Genomic DNA, 16,472 nt, shown 5'->3' with positions numbered 1-16,472 from the left:
ACCCTACGATTCCACCCACTGTATTATACTCCCTATAATATCCTACATACCCTATAACTCTAAACTGCTTACGCAATGTTTCCTCAGAATACATTATACTCCCTGTTACATCCTGTATACCCTATACTACCTGCATTACCCTATAAGCGCCCTGTACTACCCTATACTACCACATACTACTCTATTTCCTACACTACCTGACTCTGCAACACTATACATTTTAACCACTGTAAAATCCTACACACCCTATAACCCTATACCACGAATACTATCCCATAATCCCATACTCCCCTGTATATATATATATATATATATATATATATATATATATATATATATATATATATATATATATTACCCTATATTCCATCTACTATCCTATGTTTCTACACTACATTATACTCCCCATACTACCCTATACTCCCACACACTATACTCCCTTTACTCCCCTAAATTAGGCAATATTATCCTGTATCCCATACAATACTACATATGTGGGTCCTAAATATCTTACACTATATTATACTCCCTATACTATGCTATACACTCTGTACAACCCTATACTCCCTATACAGCCACACTCTACATTACTCTATACTATCCTATGCTAACACACACTACACTGTACTCCCAAAACTCTGATATGCTTTTACACACTGTATTATATTCCCTATACTATTCTATACACTCTTTACAACTCCATACTGCCTATAAAGCCTTTAACATTAAACTAAACTACCCCATAATAACACACACTAATCTGTACTCCCTATACTCCCCTATACTGTCCTACACTATCATATACACTCTGTACAACTCTATACTCCCTATACAGCCATGCACTACATTGCCTTATACTACCTTACGCTGCCAAACACTGCACTGTGCTCCCTATACTCCCATCTAGTAACCTATATTATTTAATATCCCCACCATACTAGCTTATATTACCCTATACTACCCTTTACTAACTATACTACCACTTAATCTATACATCCTAGAATACAAAACACTAACCTATAATGCCTTATACTAGCGTAAACCACAATATACTCCCTCTTCCTATACTACCCAATATTACCCTATACTCCCTATATAGCCATGGACTACATTGCCCTTTACTACCCTGTGCTCCAACACACTGCACTGTTCTCCATATACTCCTCTACACTAACCTATATTATCCAATATACCCACCATACTAGCCAATAACACCCTACGCTAGCTTATATTACCCTATGCTACTCTTTACTACCTAAACTACCATTAACTTTATACATCCTGGAATACAAAGCACTTATCTATAATCCCGTATACTAGCCTACACCACAACATACTTACTGGTCTATCCTATATTACCCTATACCATATAATTGCCCTATACTCCCTATAAGAGCCTGTACTACCCTATATTACCATATATACTACCATATACTACCCTACACTTTCTAGAATACACTATACTACCCTATACTACCCTATACAAAGCTTATCTCAAAAATTTATATGCACTTCCTTTCAGAAAGGCATGGTGCGTTTGCGTTCTAAGATGGTACATCCTGGTTCTGGACTGGGATGTGGAGATGTTTCACATAACTGCAGTGATCAGTTTTAAATTTACTTCTGTTGAAATTTAGTCACTGTTTTTCAAAACATTTAAATGAAACCAGCAAATGACACCAATACAAGCACGATTGTCAAAAGCTGAAAGTGCTCACACCCTTTCAGAAATGTGTTGGAGGACAATCAAAACAAACAGGACTATAAATCAACCTCATGTAAACATCTTCTTGGCTTTTAGTCCAGTTTTTAGACAAATAAGAACAAAGTTGGGATGTTCACTAGTTCACACAGTAACTGATGTTTAGAGGGAACCCTGGGTCCTGATTGGAGCTTCTAGAAAAGCCATTCTTCAGGGGATTAGCCAAGAGCTGTTTGTTTGACCTGCTTCTATAACAGCCTGAATAGCTCACATTAGCATTCACCTTACGGACAGGAATGTAAACCTTAACACCACCCCGTTACAATCCCACCCCAGACACCTCTCTCTCCCCCCGCCTGTTCCAGAAGCTGCTCAGCTCTACGGAATTCCTCCCATTCCATGCATGTTCAGACCACGTTCTCCAAGTGGAGAGGAGGAGGGAGGCAGGGAGGAGGGCTTCAAATTCCTTGTGGACAGAAATGGAGGTGTTTACAGGCCAAACTGTGACAAGGTGACCTCTCCTTGTACTGTAGCCTGGTGGAGATCAGACTCTTCTGTTCACATCCACAGCTCTGACTGGGCCCGTCACAATAACTACATCACACAATATTTAATTCTGACTTCAATATGCTCATTATGTTATTTTTAATACAGTTAATATTTTGTATTACAATACACAATGCTTACAAACACATTGCATTTGAATTAAAAGTTCACATTTAAAGATTGGTGGCATTTACTGTAGTGTTATCGCTAGCAGTGGTGCTAGGACGGTCCAATCATGATACAGCTTTTCAAAGGCTGCTTTAGACATTCTGAATGCTGAATCCTGCATCACTGTCTGGTGTGTTTGCACTCCCTGAATCAGGGTGGTACTGGGATTCCAGCACTCATTAAGTGAGCTACTAAAAAAATACCAGTCAATTCTGCTTTATTCTACTACTTCTAATCAAATTAGCCTACATCATTAACTAAAGGTTTATTTCTTTTAAGAGAAAGTACTTCCTTCATCATTCTATTATGTTACCAGTGCATAAATAAAATAAGTCTTAGAGTTACAATATTATTGTTTATTGCAATTATTCATAGTTCAGCGTATCTTCACAAGAAAAATATAATAATAAAAATATAGTTTATTAAATAGTTTATAGGCCTAGCTCTGACAGAAGAGTCTTTGATGCTACTTTTATATTCCACTACGTTTTATATATTCTACCTCAGTAACTGCTGTGATCATGTATGTTCTATATGTTACAGTATGTTACATATCTCTGCACTTTATCCTCACCACACACATTTTATTATACCGTACCGGAACTGCACCGTTCTGTCTGTTAAATTGTCTCTTGTTTGCTGTATTTATTGTATTTGTTGTAGTGTTATAATTCTATGTCGCATGCTTGCACTTTATGTTTGTGTATTGTATTGTTGTGTCATGTTGCACCATGGTCCTGGAGAAACGTAATTTCACTACACTGTATACCTGTACTCAGATACAATGACAACAAAAGCATCTTGCCTTGACAACATTAATATTTAGGTCTATTTGATTTACTGTATATTTGTTGGGTCATATGAATGCCTTTGCTCATCAGAAAACCCACATAAAACCCCTTATCTTGAACATCTGTGGTGAGTCAGATTGCTCACAGCATAAAAAAAAACAACAACATGTAATGATTTGTTAGAAGCTTATTTGCATGTTAGAGCTTCTGTGAAATCAACTGGGCAAAGGCCAACTTCACAACAACAATGAGCTAAAAAATTAATAAATAAATAAATAAATAAATAAATAAATAAAGAACGTACCAGATTGCTGCAAAATGCAGCTTATGAGCATGATTATTTATTACTTCTTTAAAAGTAACTTAGATACTTCATGGATTACTTGATTTTAAAAGTTAATTTTAAGTTACTGCCGCATCAACACTGCCAAAACTCACTTTACTGGAAGATTTTTATCACTTTTAGGACTTGTACTGTAAGTGTGCCGCTTTAATTTAATACACGTTTCTTTAATTTTGACATTGTGTTTTAAAGCTAGGTAGCACTTTTTCTCCTGCACATAGTGAACAACCAACCTTGATATTGTCATGTTTAGCTGTGTGCGAGGTGGCGACAGAGGAAGGCTCACTGTGTGTGTGTGTGTGTGTGTGTGTGTGTGTGTGTGTGTGTGTGTGTGTGTGTGTGTGTCTGTGTGAGGAGCAGAAGAAGAGAGAGGGGTGCTCGCACTGTGTGTGTGTGTGTGTTTGTGTGAGGTGGAGAAGGGGGGAGGGTGGGGGTTGCTGTGTGTGTTTAACCCAAGTGCTGTAGCCTGTTAGCTTGATATCTTATCACCCTAATACTGCAATCACTTACATACACTGTAAGCTCTGATAAGTTGAAATTACTTAAAAAAATTGAGGAAACCGGTTGCCTTAAGAAAGTTAAGTAATGGGGAATGAAAACTTAAGTTAGCATAACTTAGAACGTTAAGTCATTACAACTAAAGGGAAATTTTTATTTTTCTTATAATGTTATTACAGCTAAAGGGGAATTTGATTTATTTGTAAGGTAGCTCAGGGGGAATCACTACACACTGATGGTGAGTGTCTGTCAGAAATTGTTGGACACTCCCAGTATGCAAATACATTGTGACAGGAGGCAATGAAAAAGAAGCTGCCAATGGCAACAGACTAAACTCAGTTATTTTAAGTTGTTTCAACTCAAAGTTCTCAGTTTGAATGTATTTGTGCCCACAAATGTTCAACTAACTTAAAGTAGTTGAGTATTGTTTAGAAATATCCAATTTTACGTAAAACAGACTTAAATCATTCGAGTTCAAACAATGTATGGGTTTACAGTGTAGATCAACATTACATTCAAACATATACAGTTTAATTCAATCCCAACAACTCCTTTATGGTGTGTGTTTTTTGTCAATAAGTGTTGTATTGTATAATCCTACAACTATACTGTAGGATTACTGTGTACTGTGTATATCTCTCATACCTCATGCGTGTGGAACTGATCCTTAACCTCCTCCACATCGTCAGACACTTCATCCTGGATGTGAAGTGCATCCTCAGCAGAGAGCAGCCAGGTCAGAACCTCCTCCAGCGTGACCTGATACGATTCCAGATCCATCTCGTCTCCTCCTTCCATCTCCACCTCAGTCACTGTGCTGGGGGTGCTGCCCACCTCCTCTGCGTCACCAACCATCCCTGGCAGAGCCTGAGAGAGGATTATGAAGGTTAATGGATAAAGGACTAAAGCACTAGTTAATCAAGGACATGGAGTTTAAGCAGGTCTTGGTACTGTTAAGTGGTAGGTTGTTGATATGGTATTCCAGGTACAAAGTTTTGGACATTTGTCAGGCTCTAGTCAGTAGATTAGCTGCACGGTATCACAGTATTGCTTAGTTAGCACCCGAACATCCCTTTCAGACAGCTTCCTCTTGCGTCCACAGTTAATCCTGTTGGATGTGGTTGGTCCTTCTTGGTGGTATGCTCACATTACCCTGGATACCGTGGCCCTTGATACATCACAAAGACTTGCTGCCTTGGTCACAGATGTGCACCAACAATTTGTCCTCTTTTGAACTCTGGTATGTCACCCATAATGTTGTTTGCATTGCAATATTTTGAGCAAAACTGTGCTCTTAAGATTGGCCACCAGGCTGCTCCAATTTAGCCATGAAACCTCCCACACTAAAATGATAGGTGTTTCAGTTTCATTGTCCAACCCATGTAGTTGCCAAGTTTTTTGGTACATAGTTTCTGGCTGGCTTCTAGGTAGTTGCCATGATACAGCTAAATGGAAAGTAATGGCTGCTATGGCAGTTTATAGTTTTTTTAGCTCTCAGGGAGAGAATAGAATAACAGATGTGGATACTGATCAGGCCCTTGTGGGAAGGTAAGCAGTAATTTAAAAAATACATAAATAAATAAAAATAAAAAGGGGTCTGCATTGGGTGGTTTTGCTATGTGATGGTTATGCTATGGTATATCAGATGCTAGCTAAGTGCTAAGCGCTATTGAGTATACCAGGTGGCTGCAATGCAGCTTCTATACAGAAAGAGATTGTTGCTGTGGTACAGGAGATGATATGGTGTTGCTAGGGTGTCTGAGGGGTGTGATCTCGGTCAGGGAATACTGGGCAGATTAGCAGTAGAAAAAGTATTGAAGTATTATTGTAAGAATGTTTTGTAATATTTTTGTGATTTTCTCTCATAGTTCAAGAGTTTCTTGATTACAGTAAATAAAAATAACAAAAATAAATAAATAAATTAATTAAAAAAAAAAAAAAAAAAAAAACTCAGGCCTGAATTAGACCTAAATCAGTGCAAACGGGGAAAAAACAGGTTTGAAAGCAAGTGGGGAAATACTTGAGGCCAGTGGGTCAGTGCTGTGGGCCAAAGAAAACAGTAATCAAAGAGCCACAGGGTTGACTCCAATCAAAATACACAGCCTTTGTCCTCAGCCAATCATGCTTTGGCTAAGATTTCACACTGGATTTAGCCAGCTATGCGTAAAATTGCGTAGCAGATGTAAAACATCCGCATTCGCAGGCAGTCAGGAGGAGAACACACCCATAAACTGCCTGACATTTTCCAGCAGGACATTCAAATATCAGTAAACACCCAGTCCTGAAAATGTCACGGGAAAGCTGAAACATATTAGGGGAGTGTGTGTCTGTGTGTGTGTGCACGTGTAACTGTACGAGGAGCAGGTTTTTCCTCATGGCATGAATACCATTGTGTTTAATGATCACTGAAATGTGTTGGAGGAAAACACGCCCCTGCTCTGCCCTTCTAAGTGACCATGAATACAGTGAGTGCCTCACCCAGGTATTCTGGAGGAGGGTTAATAACACCAGTTTTAAGATCAGACAGACACCCTGTCCACGCTGTCCAACAAAGAGACCAATTAAAACAGAGGTAAACCACAACCTCAAACAACTGGTAACACAGTGGTACAGAGTCACTTTTTAGGGATGTCGTATATATATATATATATATATATATATATATATATATATATATATATAAAATGCACAATTGCAATGTGTGTGTTAAAGAAGCCAAAATATATTTTATACTTTAGATTCCTCAAAGTAGCATTTTTTGCTTTAAGGTCAACATTGCCCACTCTTGGCATTATTCTCTTATTCTCTTAGTGGCTTTATGAGAGAAAGATCTGAGGTTAATGACACTCAGGTTAGTTACACTGTTAATCCACAGACACTGTGTTATATAACTTTTTATTACCTTATCAATACGGAAAACGAAAGCATGTATACATCCCTTATTGTTAGGAGGTATCTATGATATTGCTAGGTAGTTGCTCTTTCCTAAATGTTTGCTATGGTGCTACGCTATCCAAGGCGGTTGCTAGCACCACAATTTATTGGATAACAGAAAGGCCTTAGTAGGTAGGTTTGCAGTATGGAAAATGGTCCCTTTTTGATGGTTGCCGTGGTAATGCTCCTTATTCACTGGTATAAGTATCTGCTTAGCTGTCTCAGTTGTGCTGGAAGAAGAGTAAACACTACAATGCGCAGGACAGTGTGCCCTAAATGAGAAGGATTGCAGGATTGCAGACTAATGCATTAGAACATGCTCAAATTGGTCAGATTATTGGAAGTTAGTTGTAACTATAGGGTTGTTAGGTGGTTGCTATGGTGTTATGGTGTCACAGGTGGTTGGTGGTTACGAGGATTAATTTTGAATGGACTAGAAAATGCATGAAAACACCCCATTACAGGTAAAGCAACAGGTAGCTTATGATTTTGCTAGATGGTTGCCATGGAATTGCTATAGTAATGCTAGGTGGTTGCTTTGGAGTTGTTAATTAATTGGGTAAACAAGGTCTTGCTATGGTATCTCAAAGTACTGTATCTCTCAGGCCCTAGTTGGTAGATAAGCAGTAATAAAAAGGTGTGTTGGGGTTTTCTGCTAGGTGGTTGATATGGTATAGCAGATGGTGGAAACAGAGTGCTAGTTAGTTAGGTGGTTACCTAATGATACTCCTCTCTATCCTCTGTTATAACTTGCAGATTAGCCAGGTCCTCCGGGACCAGGGATGGAAACAAGTGCATTAAAACAGTCTGATTTGTCAGATTATTGATTTATTGTATTGTAGCATTAAAAACATTGCTCAAACAAAGGTGAACAACACTCTGGTCAGTTAAACTGTTACTCCAGACAGGCAATAACTTATGTTTATAACCTTATAAACACTTTCTTCTAACAGACGGGTGCATAAATACACGGACAGACACGGACAGACACGGACAGACACGGACAGACACGGACAGACACGGACAGAGACGGACAGAGACGGACAGAGACGGACAGAGACGGACAGAGACGGACAGAGACAGACAGAGACAGACAGAGACACACACACAGACAGACACAGACAGGTATGCACACCCCTAACAGGTATATGAGGCCATGCTGACAGACCGGATCAGCCTGCCTGTGCTCAGAAATAGGACAAACCTCCGACCTCTCCTGAAGGGAGGAGACTCCTCACACAGCTGAAGAAATGCAAAATCACCACCCTAATTCAGATTCTCACATAAAGCTTCGTTGTTTTGCGTCGAGTCACCCAGAATGCCCTCGTCCAGCAGAAAAGGTCATCAACTGCAAATATTCACTGGCATTTTAGAGCAAAAACCCACACAGCCAAAAAAGCTTTGTTCATTCAGTGTGTGTGTGTGTGTGTCTGCATATGAAAGACTGAGGAGTGTAATATTACAGGCTGGAGGGGCATAAAACTTCAGGCATCTGGGCAGTGGAACTGAGCACTGGAACTCAGTTCTGTTTAGTGACTGAGCTCCACCCAGTACCTCTGTGACGAGCTGGAACTGCCAGAACAAGTCTAATCATCAAGTAACTGACCTCACTGACGCTTGTGACTGGCTGAATGCAATGAAATCCTCCTCATGGCAATGTTCCAGAACTCAGCACTACGTCTCCTTAGAAGACCATGTGAATATTGCCCATATCAGTCTAAATATTTCTTCATTTATTGTTCCTGGTAAGTTTTATCTTCCTTCGAATAGACACTTCCTATTGGGTGTAACTGTGTTTGACAAGGAGTATGCGTATATATATATATATATACACACACACACACACACACACACACACACACACACACTCCTTCAAATAGTGTGCATTCAAATAGTCAAAAGGTTTGTAATAAAGACAAAAATCGCAAAAATATGGCAATATTCTTGAAAGCAGTCCGTTTTATATTTGTTTGGTTATTTACTGTATTGATTTAATTGCTCGTTTGCACTCTGTTTATATGCTGCACTTTGATTTGTGATGGCTGTTGTTACATTGTTACTGTATTTTTTTACACTTATTATTTTATGCTTAATTTACTGTTTACAAAACAAGATTTTTGTTTTTACTGAATAAATTAAACTCTTATTTTATTTATTTAAATGCAAAAAATTTGTAACAAATGGCTTATTCTTGAAACTAATGTTTAATTTATTTTGTTATATTGTCAAGAATATCATAGCAAACTAAAAAACCCTGAAATATTGTGATACTTTTTATGTCCACCTATATCTTGCATCCAAAGAATTTGCACCACAAATCACGACACCAGGCCTTCTAGACCCATAACAAGAAAATGTTGATCTTGGTGCTGACAAAAGTGCCTCCACACAACCAAGACAAAAGCAAGTCATCACTGAAAACATGCTGCCATTCTACCAAGTTTCATTCCTATCAGTTCTGTCAGTCCTTCCTGGAGTGTAGATCATTGTGGTCATGCAAAAAAAGCTTGAACCTACAAAATGTTAATGTTACACAAGTAACTTTCAATGGAAGTCAATGTAAAATGTTTGGAGCATTTCTATTGGTCCATTCACCACATGGTATTTGGACAGAATGTACAAAACAATTGTCAGATTTAGACTGTGTCAAAAAGTCACATAGCAAAAATGCAGGTTTTTGTGCAACAGTGATTGTGACAGTTTGTGTGCTTTAAACTGGGCAAGTAAGCGGGGCTGGTGCTGCCAGGCTTTAAAAAAAAGGCTGTGGCTTGGCAACCCAAACTCTCTTAAATCAAAAACACATGGCCGAAGATTGTTCCCTCATAGGCCTCCATAACTCCCTGCTTATCCCCACATACATACACAATGTATGTGTTTTAAAGGAGCTTAACAACATCCACACAGCATACTGTTCATATTATGGTCTGTAAACAATATAGTAAAAGCAGACCAGTTCATGGTGTTTCTAAAGCATATGCCTGACATTAATTGGTAACAGACTGGAATGAGTGAGCTAATAAATCGAGCAGAGGAAATGATAATGTCCTCTTTGTCCTTCCTCCCTCCAATCCTCAGAGTATCTGCATGTTCTCAGAGCCAGAATACTGCTCTCTGATTGGCTGAGTAGCCAGTGACAGCAGTTTTTCCAGGACAGTCTCCAACAGGCCCTTTGTCCTGCAATGAAAGCTCAAACCACCAAAGAATGCAATGATGGATGGTCGGTAGGTGAGGGCACCTACAACCTTCACCCCACTCTTTCTACTTCTCTACAGGTTATTATAGCTATAAAGCTACAGTGTGGAAAATTATCAGATTTACACAACCATCAGCCTCCCACCCCACCCTGATTTATCTTAAAATAGCTGAACATGGAGTGACAAACCGTGAACTTCACACATTGCTGTTGCTCTTTTAAAAGCAAATTCTACGCAAAACAAACCAGGCCAATTTACTTATAAAAGCGTCTTGACACCTTGAGGTCTTACCCCATGCAGAAGATGCATCACAAGGGTCATTGCTATCTTACATCCCGCCAACAGTCTATTTTTTTTTTTTACACCGTTTGTCTGCATCATTTAAATAGCAACATCACATGTGAATATATCTATATATCAACCTAGGCACAGATGTGGAAAGTAACTAATTACATTTACTCACATTACTGTGAAAGAATTGAGTAGATTTTCTGAGTAATGTGTCATTTTAAAGTAGTTTTTTTTTTAATGGGTAATTTTACTTTTACTCAACTTCATTTTGACACAAAATGTACTTCGCTACATTGGAAAACTCCCAGTTACTGAGTAAAAAATGAAATGCTGGGGAAAAAAAACTTATTGTCTGAATAAAAAAAAATAGTTTTGTTCTCCATGGCAGCGCAGCTGAACTTTTCCATGCAGTGTTCATCACAGTTAGTGGGAGAGACGCTGTGTAAATCAGCTGTGCAGGCGAGTTATGCTACCTATTGATATGTGCTTTAAATACTGCCTAAAAGGTCCAAATTATTTAATGTATTAATTATTATTATTTATTTTTTTTACGTTTTTACATTGAATAAATAAAAGTAACTATGTAACTTTTACTCAAAGTACATTTTAAATTGAGTACTTTTATTCGAGTAGATTTTTAGATGGGTACTTTTACTTGAGTAGAATTTTAGCAAAGTAAAGGTACTTTTACTTTATTACAATTTTTCAGTACTTTTTCCACCCCTGCCTAGGCAGACGCCAACAGTCAGACGTTCATTGTTATCTTGGCAGTGAATTGTCAACACAGGCACATCACCAGCTTGTGTACACCCCCCACTTGTTACACACACAGGGACAGGTACCAGTGCTCTTCTATCACTAAAATAGGACACTTTGTCTTAACACGCCAAAACAGACATCAACCCAGCCCACTAAAGAAACCCTTTCAAGGCTTAATGCAATGGCTATTTTAGGGGAAACATGGGATTGAGGCTAAATAAGGGCAAATTAATGCTAGCTGACAGGGTGAAGCATTATTCAGGGTCAATGGGAAAACTGATGAAGCTAGCAGGGTGCTACAACCAGCTTGACAGAGTGAACCAGTTAAGCTAAGAAAGCTAGCTAAACACTAGGCAGGTGCTAGACTAAAAGCTACCCCTTTCAAACCTGACTAGAGTTTCTTACTAGCAACTAGCTAACTGCATACTGTGCTAAAGTGACACAAAGGGAATCCAGAAACGACAGCAAAACAAACAAGTAAGATAATTATAAATAAAACATATTAAATAAATAAAACTATTTATACATCAATCTTTAATTTTTAAATACCTTCTAAACACATTTTAGAGTACAATTAAATGTGTTTATTTAGTTTTGCACAGGAATTGCTATGCTAATGCAGTAAATTAGCAATCGAAGTGTACAACCAGCAATTAGCACTATGCTTACCACTGTGTAGGTTTGCTGTATTTACATGAAATAGGTTGAGGTTGAGGAACTTTTCTCTAATAATTAGGGCTGTTAATGTGAATTAGGATTTTTTTTTTTTTTATGCAAATCAATTACACCACCAGGTTTCACCCCAACCTCCACGATAATCTGCTCCACCCCTGTGCTTCTGGTCAATCTGGCGCATCCAAACTCCACATCTACGACTCATTCAGTCAATACATCCTGCTGACCGCTTGGAGCACAAGCTATGAATTCAGAAATCCTGAGATGTTTAAAAATTAAATAAAAAAAGTTTCCTCTATTCAATTTGTCATACATTCTTTACTCAAATTCCCCCTCAAACAACCCTCAAACATACAAATATATAATAGTATTTCAACTGACACCACCAATATAAATATAATTGTATTTTACATTTTTTTACATTTAAATATCCACTATAAAACTTGCAGTTAAATCACAGAATATTGTTTATTGATTATAATCTTGTTCTTACAGCTAGCACCACTAAAGCCTGTTCATGTTATGCCACCAAGACCTCCTACCTCCAAGCTCAATCCTCATTAGTAGTTTACACAACAACATGAATATATGTAACATTACACCACCACTGTTACCTATAAACATGAATAAAAGTATATTAGTATCAGTTGAAATGGAGCGTGCGTGTGTTTTTATTTAAACAAGACCGGAGGCTAATCTGGAACACTGCAGGTGAGGTGAGGGGGATTCTGTCAATCTGCCAATCAATCACTATACGTACATTTGCAGAGAGCGACCACAGACATGCTCAAACAATACAGTCTTTTAGCACTAGCACGCTAGCGCACTGAGTGAGTGAGTGTAGATGTGCACTAGCGGGACAACAAGGGTGGACTGAGTGAAATGATGACTCAGTCTTGCCACTGGAAAAAGAGAGAGAGAGTGTTATAGAAAGCTGGAGGGGTGGGTCTGGGGTTATTTAATGGCAGCATAGCACACAGCGCCCATTTTCCAAAAGAAAAGGCCCACCAGGTCCCTTCTCTCACACTACTGTAACAGCCTTGAACTGCTAGCTGCAACTCAATGCACTACCAATCCCTACACACACTCATCTGACTCATCTTCACACCCTATTTATTTAATATTTTATCTTTATTATATATTTTTAGTATATTTGTTTTGTTACATTCCAAGATATATAAATAAATATATACAAAGTTCTGAAAAGAAAAGACCACTTAAAAATTATGAGTTTCTTTGATTTGACCAAACTGAAAAGCAGTGTGAAAGACAGGTGGAGGAGAACATGCCAAAATGCACAAAAACTGTGATTAAAAAACAGGGTTATTCCATCAAATATTGATTTCTGACCTCTTAAAACTGTATGAATATAAACTTGTTTTCTTTGCATTATTTGAGGTCTGAAAGCTCTGCATCTTTTTTGTTATTTTATCCATTTCTCGTTTCTCATCTCACATAAAAGATAATATTTTTATTTGGAATTTGGGAGAAATGTGGTCCGTAGTTTATAGAATAAAACAACAATGTTCATTTTATTTAACATTATACCTAAAAAAGCAAAATCAGAGAAACTGATTTAGAAACTGAAGTGGTCTCTTAGTTTCTTCCAGATCTGTATATATACATAATATCCCAGTATATCCTACATTATATAGCTATGTACATCTATTTATGTAGACCCACTAACAAAACAATAAAGCATCCTGCATTGCTCCAAGACTGCACGTAATTATGACATTTGGATAGTGTACCTCCTGGTGAGACACTACTGACTGCTAGACAAGCCTATATGATGCACTAATACACAACACATTGGAAGAAGCAGGATAGTCATTTAATTACTTGCCCACCATCATTTTCCTTCCACAAGCCAGCCAACGTCACCTTTGTTTTTTATAGTGTTATAACAAGAAACCTGGAATGCTATAAACTTGAACACTAGGGACATAGAGTAACAACTGCTACCTTTTTAGCAGGGCATCCAACTGAGATTTTTCAGCAGGACAATGCTTGTACATCGCACAATTTTCTCCAATAAACCTAATAATCCTATTGCTCTAATGTTGGAACCACTTCCAACACACTGTCCTACGCGTTTAGCTGCTACTCAGCTGTATATACCCTACTAGTGATGCCACAACACAAGGAGGGTGAGGACTAGAACATTCCTCCTCCCACACATCTGAAGTCAGACTCTGCTTCTCTTTGAACATTTACAAGTAGCATCACAGCACACTCGGAGGAAAGCGCAGCGACTCGGTTCTGATACATCAGCTCACGGATGCCTTGTGCTGATCGACATCACCCTAGGAGTGATGCGAGGAAAGAGCGCCATCTGCCCACCCAGAGAGAGCAAGACCAATTGTGATCTTTCAGGGCTCTGGCAGCGGATGAACCACCTTTATATCACATCAATACATTCACACAAGTGAACTGACTGAAAGGTAAAAGGCTAGGTTTAGCGTTACTAGCATCCCAATGTAACTGTTAACTGTTAGACATGATTAAATAATTATCTGACCTACTAACTTCTATTTTGTTGCTTTCTTTAAAAGTACACAACCTGAGCTATCACATTGTATAAACTGCAATCCACTCTTGCCACTCCATTGTTTAAAGTTCCTCTTATAGCAGATTCTTCTTTCATGTACAATAAAACAGCAGAAGTCAGTGGTGTAATATCCTACTTCCTGTAGTGCATTGCAGTCTGTCAGACATAGCGTCTGCACTATATGAACATTAGAGAGTGTTTATTAAAGGTAAACAGAGCAGTGTGTTTTTACCTGTGAGCTCAGAGGCTGGCTTTCATCCACCTTGTACTTCCTGGGCAGCGTCTCCACTTCTCTAATATCATCCATGGTGACATCGTTAGGCAGAACAGCAAACAGTGACGTCACGTACATGAGGATGGACTTTTTATCAGGCAGCTGAACAGCCACATCTGGAGAGAGATAGCAGGAGATGACATCTGAGTCTGAGAAATGTGAATTATGTGAAGTTTAATAAAGTTTTGGGACAGAGATTGTGGATTGCTGTTGGGATTTGATTCCAATCGGCAGTGACAAAAGCAGCAGCGACATCAGTCAGATGTTGGATATCTGATGATGTAGATTTATACATCACAAATACAATATATATATACAGCTCTAGATAAAATTAAGAGACCACTTAAAAATGATGAGTTTCTTTGATTTTACCAAATTAAAAACCTCTAGAATATAATCAAGAGGAAGATGGATGATCACAAGCCATCAAATCAAACTGGACCGCCTAAATTATTTGCAGCAGGAGTTAAGGCATAAAGTTATCCAAAAGCAGTGTGCAAGACTGGTGGAGGAGAACATGCCAAGATAAATCAAAACTGTGATTAAAAACCAGGGTTATTCCACCAAATATTGATTTCTGAACTCTTTAAACTTTATGATTATAAATTTGTTTTCTTTGCATTATATGAGGTCCAAAAAATTCTCATTTTCTGCAAATAAATGCTCCAAATGCTGGTATTTGGGAGAAATGTTGTCCGTAGTTTATAGAATAAAACAACAATGTTTATTTTACTCAAACATTTACCTATAAATAGCAAAATCAGAGAGAACTGATTCAGTTCCGATACATTAGCTTACAGACGCCTTGTGCTGATTGACATCACCCTAGGAAAGGTGAGGGGAAAGAGCGCCATCTACCCACTCAGAGAGAGCAAGGCCAATTGTGCTCTCTCAGGGCTCTGGCAGCTGATAGCAAGCTGCATGAACAGGATTTGAACCAGCTATCTCTCTCCCGATCATAGTGGCAGCACCGGTGGACCACTAGGCGCCCTATAACATCATATCATTTTAATATGACACTATAACCAAATGTATATATACACACACTATAATGAAGTGTGCAGTTGGTCAATTTTCACTAAGCACTGATGATAGGCTCAGAAATACATACTGTGCATCACAAAAACAAAATATATTATTTTACAGTATAATACAGTCATGTTGCCCACCTTGGTAAAATTACACGCAATCTTAGATTTTTAAGATTAGCAACTGTTTCTTTGCTATGTGGGAGTACATAATTTATGTCATATTTATTATTAAATTATTTCCCCATCTGTTAATTTCTGTAAATATATAAGAACTTTGCCCTTAAAAACTTTAAACTTGAAAAGTTTAAGCGGTGCATTAGTATACACACACCTACAAAACAAGAGTTTATTTTAGATTTAGAGTTTAAACTCTGAACTGCAGGAACCTCAGGGTCAAAAGGAGATCCGCTCTAAACTCTTCATTTATTATTCATTTACAAAAACAGCCTCTGGGGTGTGTGGGTGTGTGTGAGTAGGTGTGTATGCGAGAGCGTGTATAAGAGCTCTCTGATTGGTCATGCACGGTTTATGCTTGTATGCAGGGAAATCCACCTAATCCAATCAGTTCAGTTAGTTAGACAGGGTATGTGGAGGCAGGAGCAGGGTGCAGATTTGAAGATTTGACACAGTCAAAATATATAGAACTTCTGAGGATCTTTAGAAGCAAAGAATGTATAGGTTCTTCCTCAAGGACGTTTTAAGAGTTATGATCTAT

At 38.3% G+C, this 16,472-nt stretch overlaps 1 protein-coding gene across 5 annotated transcripts in view; it reads right to left on the bottom strand.

Moving 5' to 3' along the window:
* The window catches only part of utrn (utrophin), a 364,200-nt gene that overhangs the window by 285,529 nt on the left and 62,199 nt on the right, over positions 1 to 16,472 (bottom strand). For all 5 annotated transcript variants that reach the window (XM_022677556.2, XM_022677560.2, XM_022677559.2 and 2 more), the window contains 2 exons: positions 14,685 to 14,842; positions 4,694 to 4,915 (listed from right to left, as the gene is read on the bottom strand). In XM_022677556.2, the coding sequence (XP_022533277.2) occupies positions 4,694 to 4,915; positions 14,685 to 14,842 (380 nt within the window). The remainder of the gene's footprint in view (positions 1 to 4,693; positions 4,916 to 14,684; positions 14,843 to 16,472) is intronic.

This window comes from Astyanax mexicanus, chromosome 13 (assembly GCF_023375975.1).
Source record: "Astyanax mexicanus isolate ESR-SI-001 chromosome 13, AstMex3_surface, whole genome shotgun sequence".
Lineage (NCBI taxonomy): Eukaryota > Metazoa > Chordata > Actinopteri > Characiformes > Acestrorhamphidae > Astyanax > Astyanax mexicanus.
The sequence above is the reverse complement of the archived record's forward strand: the minus strand, read 5'-3'. Positions and strand labels throughout refer to the sequence as shown.